Source organism: Typopeltis vanoorti, chromosome 6 (genome assembly GCF_054136105.1).
Source record: "Typopeltis vanoorti isolate ZY-2024b chromosome 6, IOZ_Tvanoo_1.0, whole genome shotgun sequence".
Lineage (NCBI taxonomy): Eukaryota > Metazoa > Arthropoda > Arachnida > Uropygi > Thelyphonidae > Typopeltis > Typopeltis vanoorti.
This window is the reverse complement of record NC_143554.1, coordinates 5,272,229-5,284,467: the sequence shown is the minus strand read 5'-3', so window position 1 is coordinate 5,284,467 and position 12,239 is coordinate 5,272,229. Positions and strand designations below refer to the sequence as shown.

Below are 12,239 nucleotides of genomic sequence, written 5' to 3'. Positions count from 1 at the left end.
CAGAAATCACGAAGAAACTCAAACCTTCCCCCCCACCACGAATATACGGTTTACCACAAACCCAATTCCCCACTAATGCACCACCTTGCTACAAACTGCCAAAACAGCTGGCCAACTCTCTGACCCCCCCCCCCCCTCACTGGTCTTACCACATCTTATGTAAAAAACTCTACTCACTTCAAAAACTTAATTGAAAATCTTACTTTAAATAGTACAGACATATTGGCTTTGACATCATCTCATTGTTTACCAATATTCCCTTAATTGATACCTTAACACACTTAAAAAAATGTTTTACCTTCCGACATCTTAGATCTCTTTTCCTTTGCCATCCATTTTGGTTATTTTTCTTGGAGGGAAAAAATCTACAAGCAGGTAGAGGGAACTGCCATGCCCCCCCCCCCCCCCATCTTGCCAATTTTTATATGGAAGAGTTTGAAAAACGAGCCATAGACTCAGCCCCTCTCAAACCTTCTGTCTGGCTAAGATATGTAGATGATGTGTTCTCTATTTGGCCTCATGGCCCAGACACACTACACTCCTTCCTCAGTCACCTCAACAGCCTGCATCCAAGAATCCAGTTTATGATGGAAAAGGAAAAGAACAATTGTTTACCCTTCCTAGACACCTTAGTTACACGTCTTCCTAACGGTACACTTTCCTTCACTGTTTATAGAAAACCCATGCACACAGGCAAATAAGTCGGAGTGAAACAAAATATTAGAGAAAATTACATCTCACTTGGACTTAACATGGTTCCCACTCTATTGGAGCAAGTAATGATTTTTCAGAAATAAATAAGCACTTGTAGAGCAATCTTAATTTAGTTTTATGTCTTTTATCTTATATTGTATTGTGAAATTTTATTATGTATGGTTACTTAGTCTCAAATACTATGTAAATACCTGACAATTGCTGGGAGAAAAATAATATTCAAAAATGCGAAATGGCCGACTTCAGAAACACATAATACTGTGTACAGGCAAACTCGTTAGTAAGCACGATGCCCCCCTCCACTGCTACACTCCGTAAGTTACGAGAGGATTCCGCGTGCGGTGCTGAGTGCCGTGTGACGTGAAGAAAGATGACGTAGATGTTGATGACGAAAGTAAAAGGAGTAGCGTGGCATTCAAAAATGCATATAATACTGGAGACAAGGCTTTTAGACATTTTCCTGCTGCTGTGTTCCTGTGCCATTGTAGGTCCGGCTGGTGTGGAGCCTCTATGTGATTTTCTTTTGTTCAAGAAGATATCGGAAGAATGACCAGGAAGCCTGCCAGAGGGAAACTAGCCCAGCAGACTATATTTGTGGAAGACTACAGAAATATCCAACTATGAAGTACAGAGGGGAATCCATAGTGAACATCATGAGAATTCGTGAAGTAAAGTAGTGGTAGAAGGCAGATATCCGACGAGATAAGGAAGCGGCCAAAGTAACATATAAGCAGTTGTAAGGTGAAAAATTTTATTCCTCCTATCTAGTGGAAATGTTTAGGAAGATTTTATTGTATTGTGCTACGAGAGACTCTTAGGACAGTAAATTGATAGATTGAGAATGAAACAGAATATTGTACGTAAAGTTTATGTAGCAGACAGAATGTAGAAATTACTGCTAAAATTGAAAGAGATACAGAAAGTTGTTACATGAATTTACCTTGAGAGAGAGAGATTTACTAAAGTTCTTAATTGAGTTTTATATATATATATATATATATATATATATATATATATATACACAGGGTGTTCGGGATAAATTTGACAGTTTCGTAAGGAAAAAGAAAATCTTCTTTGTATCTATTAAATTTAATGAATTGACAAAAAAACATTACAGGCAGAGTTAATTACAATACTATCAACAAGATTTACTCAAAATAACCACCATTAGCATCGATCACAGCTTCAATTCTGCTGCGGAACCTCGAACAAGCTGATGCTACAGTCTCCCTGGGAAGGGCCGCAAAAACTGTTTTAATTTTATCCATTAACTGGGCTTTTGTATTACTGGAAGTGCGATTGGTGTCTTTTTCAACTGCACCCCATACAAAATAATCCATGGGTTTAAGGTCTGGGGAGTTTGGAGGCCAAACATTTGGACTGGTGAAGTCGTAGAAAATTTCAGACAACCATTTTTGACTTTTCCCAGAGGTGTGGCAAGGGGCCGAATCCTGCTGCCATACATACGGCCTACCATTGGCTACCCTTGTTATCCAGGGCTTGACTACAGTTAGCAACTCCACGAACAAAGCCCGAATTCCAATGCCAGGGTTCTTCAACACCTGTTCCTGCAGATTTGCGAGGAATTCTGCTGTACGAACGCAATCAGATCGTCTGCTAGGGATCTTTCTTCTTGCTACATCCTCGTAGTCACCATTGCAAGTCTCTAGTTCATGCCTGATTGTTTTTACTGTATTCAGGGAGCATTGGGCAGCAGTCGTAATATCCTTATTTTGATGGCGGGCACGAATCATCATGATACAAGTTATTCTCTTCCATGATTCAGGTGGGTTCCAGCTATCCATCCTTTCTGACATCTTGTATATGAATGAAGAAGGGTCCAAACTTTTAAATGAAGAGAAGTGTGTGTTAATACATGTAACTTACGGAAAAATATAATTAATTATAAATATGTCAAATTTATCCCGAACACCCTGTATATATTGGATAGGATTGTCAGAGAAAATTGAGAATGGGACTTAATTTGTATTGTGAATGGAATTGATTAACTAGAGTGGCACAAAGAGACTAAGTGTATTGAATGTTATAAAATATGTTTCTCAGATTGAGAATTATAGAAAGGATAAAGTAATTGTATATATGAGTGCTAATTCTCTACCTAGCTTTGATTGTTTGATTGACTCAAGGTTATAACATGTATTATATGTGATTTTCTTGAAATTAAATGTTCTGTTTAAATATAAATGTTGTATTGCCTGAACTTGGAACCTACTGCACTTGCTCATAAAATTTAGCGAACCTCATAAGGTGGGAGAATAGATGATATTGGGTCATGACTGCAAGTTGGAAAATATATAGTTGATAAGAGTGAATGCTGACTGTATTCTAACTCCTTGGTCATACAAGTTTAGTATAATCTAGGATTCAGGGTGGCGCAGCAAAAATAAATAAATTTCTCTGAATTTGAATAAGGAGTTAGAACCAGTGCTGAGACAAAGAAATAGGCATTTGCCATTTGCATTTTCTTTGTCTCACAAACCAACAGCTTCATTCTTGTCAGGGATTTGGCCTGAGTGAAGTTAAGTGAGATAGATGTTTAGAGTAAATGGTATTAAATAAGAAATAAGAAGAAGGAATAAATAGGAATTATTGAGAGAAAGATAGAATAGAGTGATATATATACATATAAGAGATAAAAGAGGGCCCAAACATATGAGAGACGACACAACACCATAGACTCAGCCCCTCTCAAACCTTCTATCTGGCTAAGATATGTAGATGATGTGTTCTCTATTTGACCTCATGGCCCAGACACACTAGACTCCTTCCTCAGTCACCTCAGCAGCCTACATCCAAGAGTCCAGTTTACAATGGAAAAGGAAAAGAACAATTGTTTACCCTTCCTAGACACCTTAGTTACACGCCTTCCCAACGGTTCATTTTCCTTCACTGTTTATAGAAAACCCATGCATACAGGCAAATACATTCACAAACTCTCCCACCACCACCCCACTCAACAATATGGCATTATTAAAACTCTTACCAAAAGAGCCCACAATCTTTGTGGGCTCTCTTAGTAAGAGACTGCCTTTTCAACTGAGCTTGATCACATATACAACACTTTCCTCTCCAATAGCTACAGTGATCACAGTATTAAAAAAATACTCAGGTCCTCCCTTATTCCCTGGTCTTCTCCTCAGAAAGAGTTTAGAAATGTCTTTAACATACCCTACATCCTTGGCATGTCCGAAAAAATAGCCAAGATTTTAAAGTACAACCTGCACACAACATTTAAGCCCCACCGCAAACTTGCTACCCTTATCTGCGCTACAAAAGATCAGCTCCCTCCTCTCTCAGTGCCTGGAGTTTATAAAGTACCCTGTTCTTGTAAACTGGTGTACTTTGGACAGACAGGCAGATCAGCTACTATCTGCCTGGAGGAACATAAGTCATACATCTGCACCACGACTATGATCAGTCCGGCCTGGCTGACCATGTCTTGGATACAACCCACAGGATCTTATGGAAGAAAACCACCATGCTCCACCACAGCAAATTCAAAAAAGAGAGACTATTCTTAGAATCAGCAGCAGCAGCAGCTGTCAGGAATCAACCAAATCTCAACAAATATGGTTGCATTAAGCTTCCTAAGATTTGGGAAATGCTTATCACCAGAGGTCCTACTTTACATTCCAGGCCACCTACAACTGCCCTTAGAGGGTGCTCCACCTAGTTAGGACTTTAGTGTCACCCATGTGGTTGAGCTTAGTATTGTTTGGGATTTCTATATATGTTACATTATTATTATTATTATTACGGGCAACTCCAGGGAGTCATTGGACTCATCGAGGGAGGCCCCAAATCATATTCATCACAACTCTTTGACATTCATACAGTATCTATCATACCTCGCCTTAAACTCATTCACTGTCACAGCATCCACCACAGACTCAGGGAGCGCATTCCACTCATTCACTACTCTAAAAGTAAAGAACCCAGCTCTAACACCTTTACTAACCACACTTTTGCCCAGTTTCCATGGATGTCCCCTAGTCCTCCCACAACCAGCCCTGTTCTCAAAAATATCTTCTGAATTAATTTTATAGAAACCCTTCAGTAATTTGAATGTCTCAATCATATCTCCCCTCCTCCGCCTATCAACCAATTTTTGCAACCCACAAATCCTCAACCTGTTCTCATACGGTTCATTCCACAGACCTGCTATCATCTTGGTCACTCGCCTCTGGATCCTCTCCACCTCCTCCCCATCAAGAAGAAACCTAGGTGACCAAATCTGAGCACAGTAGTCTAGATGGGGTCTTATCAAGGCTCGATACAGAGAAACAATAACCTGCTTGTCTCTGCTTGTCATCGTATTCTTCAGCAACCAAGTGATTTGATGAGCTGTTTTGGTCACTTTTGCAATGTGTCCCCTAAATTTCAATTCCTTATCTACCAACACTCCTAAATCTCGTGCCTCATCAATTTCCTGGAGCACGGTTCCACCAATGCAGTAAACTGCCGCCAATCTTTTCACCCCAAAATGCATAACCTTACATTTTGCCACATTAAACTGACATCCATTCTCCTTAGCCCAGACCTCCAATCTATCCAAATCATCCTGCAAAATTTTGACGTCATCTGCATTCACTATTGCCCTACCCAACTTCGCATCATCCGCAAACAAATGAACTGTTCCTCTCAGATCATTTCCTATATCATTTATGAACAAATTAAACAGCAGTGGTCCAAGAACAGATCCTTGTGGCACACCACTAGTCACAGGCTGTCTTGTGGACTCTACTCCCGAGTAAACCACTCTCTGATATCTCTCCGTCAACCACCCTCCTATCCATCTCACCAACCCTATGTCCATTCCCATATGCTGCAATTTACTGATTAGAATTCCATGTGGTATCCTGTCAAAGGCCTTGGCAAGGTCCAGTAGAATCACCGTACATTACCCTTATCCAGTTCAGCCGTCACTGTGTTATAACACGTGAGCAAGTTACTGAGGCATGACCTACCCTTCACAAAACCATGCTGTCCCCGATACAGTATCCCATTTTCTTCTATCCAATCTTGTATTTTCCTCTTGACTATTTTCTCTAAGACCTTGACAATGATTCCTGATATGCTAATCGGTCGGTAATTTACTACAGCAGTCTTGGACCACCTTTATGCAGTGGAACTATTTTCCCCTCTTTCCACCCGCTCAGGACTAACCCAGACCCGAGACTCAAATTAAACAAAATGGTCAAGGGTACTGACAATTCTTTAGCTGCTTCTCGTTCAACACGAGCTGGTATACCATCCAATCCCACAGATGTATTGACATTGAGGTTATGCAATAGACTACTCACCTCCACTTCATTAACCACAATTCCCGTATAATCTACTGGTTTATTCATTTCTGCAATGTCACCACCTGGATGATATACTTTTGCAAAGTGCTCACTCAGTAACTCAACTATCTCAACTGATTCAGTTACCTCCCTACCATCGGCATTCTTTAAAATCAATCTGCCAATTTTACAAAAAAAAAAAAAAACATTAGTTTTTTTTTTTTTTTTTTTTTGTAATCCCTGAAGATGTCTCATTGACTGAGATGAAATATAGGAAGAATTAAATTCTGTTTAAATCCTTTCTGAGTGCTGTATACAATCCATTAAGCCTCCAACATAATGTCACCTAAACAAAATAACCATCTACTTCTACCCCAATTTAATTATAGTACACAACCATAAAATGCAAATGTTAATCATAAAGAACACAAGATTCATGCACCCTACATCACTAATGCTAAACAGTCATGCATACCATTGCATTAAACATGGCAGCTGCCACTGTTCCAAAATCATGCCAGTAATATGCTGTAAATCTCTACTGCACCTTAAAGAGACTCAACATATAAAAAAAAAAAATCTGATATATCACAGAATTTGTGAAACAATACTAACGTACGGTACAGCTGTCTACACAAACACAGCAAACAGTCACTTATCAAGTTTAGAAAAACTTCGCTGAAGAATCATTTCAACAGTTTTGGAGGCCCAATACACACCAGTCAACTGAATTCCTGATGGCAAAACACAAAACCCTGAGCATAAACCTTTAGAGACACTATGTACTTTCATTGAGACAGTATTTAAATAACACTCACCATAATCATATGGTATAAAACGACCAGCCAAAATCCTGTAACACAACCAGGTACTAAAACAACTTGTATGGAGCATCTCATAACCACACAACTCAACAAAGTGCCATACAATCTAAATCATCTGAACAGTTAAAGATTAAAACATGACCTGTGGAAATTGTATTAGCACACTTAGTACTGCAAAAAGTTGACATTCACATCACATAAAACATTGTAACTACAGCAACAAACTAACAAAACAAGTTATGTTCGCCATTAATCCCACTGTCTTCAGAAAAGCAAACTAGCTTCGAAGTCAGTGTGACCGGTATTAGCATCCAACTCATTTTTACAAATACTTAATTTCTCTTTCATTTACTTTATCCTAAAAGTTAAACATATATTAGACACACATGTAAAATAACAAAGTTTTCTCATACACTATACAAGCATAGAAACACGGCATGTACACTCCACCTTCAAAAAGGTTAACACATGCACATACTTCCAAATGCTAACCTGAAAAAAAAAAAAAGAAAAAAAAATGCACTTATATACTGTATATCTTTATATGTGTGTATACACATAAACAGTTAAATCGATATCTGACTTGTCAAGGTACTGAAACAAACTCACGAAACCACCACAATCTAATATCTACTTCAGATATTAGATGGCAGCAGACAAAAATTATCATGGATGTTTATCAAAAACGAATGCCCTGAGTTATTTGTACTGAACAGAAAGTGTAAGAATAATTTAAACATATGTACTTAAATAATTTCTTAATATTTATCAAATCGAATGTACTCAGTATTTTGTATACTGAATTACTATAACGATAAAAAAAAAGGAATACTCATGTTTTTAATTGTATAAATATAACTATGCTCTATAATAATAAACTTTGATAAAACAGTAATTTTAACACTAAAAAATCATATGGAATTTTTACAATCAAAATTTACATTTTTATTTAGTGAACTTAGCATCACTAAATAAACTTTGATATTGAAAAAATATTATGTATAATGCCTATGTAACATAAATGTGTGTGTACACACAGCACACAAGTATCCTTTGCTTAACACTGTTTTGCTTAATGTGAGATTTGATTAACATAGCGAAATTAATTGCAACAATTAATTGCAAGAGTTTTAATTAATGCATCTTTAAATTTACCATGCAAAAACATGCAAGCCTCGAGGAGTGTTTCCTGGCCAAGAAAAAGAAAGTCATGAGCGTGATGACATTGATGATAACGGATCTGGTCATCCAAATTCTCTTAATGATCTGTGTGAGAATGTGAAAGTTTTATTTTTTCCATCAAGTTGTGCTGACTGATGGTGTAGAAAATTATATTTGTGCTGCAGAATTATATAATTAAATACAAATTCTGAAGGACATAATACAGGATAGTGACAGCTTAAACCCACTGAAAATATTGCAGTATACTTGTATATACACAAATGAGTTAGAAAGCATCTTTATTAATTGAACAGTTTCTCTTCAAATATTTTTGACACTTCCAGTTTCCTTATTGAGTGGCGAATGATCATTTTCAAGACTGAAACTGCTTAAAACATATTTAAGATCTGATATTTCACAGGAAAGACAGGTTGGACTGTCAATGATAACAATAGAAGGTGAAATCTGAGAGAAACTAGAAACAAATGAAATTTTGGATGAATTTGTTTCCATAAAATCAAGAAAAGTAAACTTTTAAATAATTTAATTTTTTCATACATTTCTTTTTCTATTAAAAATTAAATGATTTTTGTCATTGTGCAATTTTTCTAGTTTGTACATCTCTAGTTATAATAGCTCATAGCCAGTAATCGGCAACTCATGTATTTGTAATTCTAGTCTATGTGCATTTGCATGTTTTTGTGATTTTTGCTGTACTTTTATTTATTTATTTTTTTAACCTTTAAATTTTAACTACATTCTTTTTAAAAAAAAGTAAGGAGCACTCAACTTAAACTTTCTTCTGGGTGCCAGGACCACTGGAGCCGGCACTGGACATACAGTTGTTTGTTGATGGTGCAATAAAAGCAGGGTAATCAGAGATATGATGACTTAATATTTCACCTTATGTATTATAAGACATCATCAGTACAAACAACAACAGGAATTGAATTCAATAAAACAGTAGTGCACATGCTTAAATTGGAATCCCTCCACGTATACAGTCATTTGTTCATGGATTAAAAAATACTGTGCTGAAATTAAAATTATTTAAACTAAATTAAAATATAGTAGATAAATTTTATAAATCAAGTGGATATTAAATCCAGCATTATTTTAGTAAATAGTAGATAAATTATTGAATACAATTGAGGATAACAATTTCCCAAACTTCTGGAATAGTGAGACAGTTATTTTGATTAAGATTAGGTCTGTGAAGTAAGGCTTCAGCAATTTCTTTATATAAACATTCATGTTTTTATGTGGATCTATGTAGTAACTTGCCATTAGATCCTGTGGTTAGCATTTTAGATTCCTTGTTGTGCAAGGCCAGATTTGTGAGGTTTGATAAGGCTGATGTGGTCTTGACAAAACCATTAGAATGTCTTCCTATTTGTCCATAGTAAGACAGGTTAACGAACATGGTACTTGGTATACACCAGGTAACATCATTGGTGAGAGTTTGTCTTTTGGAGATGGTAGTAAGTTCTGAATTTGGTTGATGTGTTTGTGGGTAGCAATTCTTCTCTAAGTTTCCTTCTACAATTTTTCTTAACCTTTTCAAGTATGCTTGCATAAATCTTATTGCAAACACTCAGGAGGGAAATTCCTCTGTAATTTTCACGATGTTTTTTTTTTTTTTTCTCTGACTCTCATTTTATAGATGGGTACTATAAGTGCTGTACTCAAGTCATCTGGAATTTCACCTGACAATATAAATTATGCAATGTAGCCACCATAAAATTTTACACCTTTATATTTTGGCATTTCTGGTCAGTTGTCATCTACTACAGCTACCTTCCACATTTTATATTTTTTGGCAGCTTTTTTTATTTTTTTATTCTGTCTTCAAGACTACATTATACTGTTTGCTGTCACTCATGTTACAGACATTGCTTATTTAATTTCATAATTTTTTGAAGTAATTAATTATTCTGGATAACCTGAACATCCTTACCTTCAATTTTTGTCACATTCACCATTTCTCATTCCTTTTACATTACTCTTTCTCCCATTTTCAACTGTTTTCAGTAGCTCTAGACATATAGCTGCTTCATGATATTTATCTTCTGTGTTCTCAACTTTCTTCTGTTAGCTACTTTTACCCATATCTTTCTTATATGTTTTCAGTGTTGTCTGAGGGCACATCTTGACTAGCATATGGTGGGCAGTATTGATGGTGTTGGTGTGGATGATGATGATGGTAGTTGCAGTTCCCTGTAGTTAGTGGATTGTGTGGTGGAGATGGGGAGTTATAGAGTAGGTGCCCTCCTTTGATGAGTCTTTGGACTCCGTGAAGGTGTTATGTAATAATAATAATATCAGGATCTTTTGATATTCATTCTTTTCCAGTACTGCTTTCACTTCTTGAATCTGCCACAAAATGTGATATTTCTGTCTTTCCTGACAACTTCTCCCCAAACTTCCCTGACTTGAATTATTCAGTTATTCAGGTGATCTTGATATCTGAGTCAATAGAATTTAATGTGTATTCTGGGCCTCACTATTTTATATTGCATAGCATTCAGAATATTTGTCACTTTGATATAAATATCTTGCTTACTTGATATTACATTTCATAGTTTTCATTGTTTATAGCATGAAAATGTGTCCCTGTGGAGTTAGAGTAATTAAGAAATAATGGATGGTGTATTGGATTTGTTAGTGCTGTTTTGACAGAACTTTTTTGCTATGTTGATTTTTTTCTTCTAATTAATAGCATATTAGTAGATAAAAATGTAAAGTACACTTTTTCTTATGGAATACCTGATCCCATGGATACCTCTTAGGAAACTTCTGTATAGGTAGCCCCCTATATATATATATATATATATATATATATTAGGATAACCAAGCAATTTTATATGCTTGGTTATTTTAACTCCTAATCCCAAGTATGCAAACAATTAAGTTTGCACCTGAAACAAAGTTCAAGTCTAAAGATGGTACAACACCAGGGCAACTCATTGTAAAGGTGGGTAAAGCTCTGATCACTATTCTTAGTATTTTCCATAATGTAAAGCACATCTCACTAGAAGATGTATACTTCAATGCATTATGGGTGGGGTCACTACCCAGACCGGTTTCAACCTTTTTTGAGGTCTCCTCAGTGAGTAGCTAGACCCTAAATACCAAGGTTTTAGTAATACAGAGCCTTATCAACTTTACCTATATAAGTTGCAATAAGGTGTATTAAGTTTTAATAAAAATCTCTGGAGGAGATATTGATGGGAATGTTGTACCATCTTTAGACTTGAACTTTGTTTCAGGCGCAAACTTAATTGTTTGCATACTTGGGATTAGGAGTTAAAATAACCAAGCATATAAAATTGCTTGGTTATCCTAATATACAATATACCCAAGTTAAAAATTTATTCCCATATATATATATATATATATCATTCTAATGGTTTTGTCTTTTTACAGTTGATAACAATCAGAAGACAGCAAATAATATTGAAAGACAACATGAGTTAGTTATATCTGATTTGCAGTGTCGTCTAAAAAATATGGAAAAGGAATTTGAAGAAGAAAAAAATACTTTGTTACAAGAATTTTCTGAGGAAAAAGCTGCTGCTCTTGCAGCTATGCAGGTAATTTGTATAATTCAGTTTTTATGCTACAGCCAATTATGGATGCTTCTATAGTTAATAGGGTCATCTGAAAGAGTGTAGCTGTCATTTAGTGAATGAAGTATAGGATGATCAAAATTAAAGTATTCCTGTTTAAGGCCTTGTGGAGCACCATCCAGTGACCCAAATACGGACAAACTTTGCAGGAATACATTGTGCATCATGCAGAAGCCATATCTAAGAAGAAGAAAGAGTAGTTTCAAAATTCACCACTAGGGGCATTTTAACACCAGATACATGGAATTAAATATCACACAACTCATCAGGTGCTAGGAGGGTTTAAAAAGATGACATGGGATTTTACCTTCATTCTGGTAGTTAATACTGTTTCACATCATTTGGATCACTAGGTGGTGCTCCACATCAATACCATTAACCTTGCCCCAACCTGCATTGCTTGTGAAGCTGTATTACCTAAACAGTTGCAATGCACTCTATGAATTTCATTGCCTGGACAAATGTTGAGAAGATCTTATCTCCATGTGCTATGCTATGAATAATTAGTCAGTTTGAGGAAACTTTGAGTCAACTGCTGAGTGTTGCTGGCCACCACCCACACAGCAGTGCCACTCCCCACTGACTGCTACATTGACAAGTGTCTC

At 36.3% G+C, this 12,239-nt stretch overlaps 1 protein-coding gene across 3 annotated transcripts in view; it reads left to right on the top strand.

Annotated features, from left to right (window-relative positions):
• Positions 1 to 12,239, top strand: part of LOC150105258 (uncharacterized) — a 560,407-nt gene that overhangs the window by 165,370 nt on the left and 382,798 nt on the right. For all 3 annotated transcript variants that reach the window (XM_090394016.1, XM_090394015.1, XM_090394017.1), the window contains exon 10: positions 11,432 to 11,598. In XM_090394016.1, coding sequence (XP_090250142.1) covers positions 11,432 to 11,598 — 167 coding nt within the window. The remainder of the gene's footprint in view (positions 1 to 11,431; positions 11,599 to 12,239) is intronic.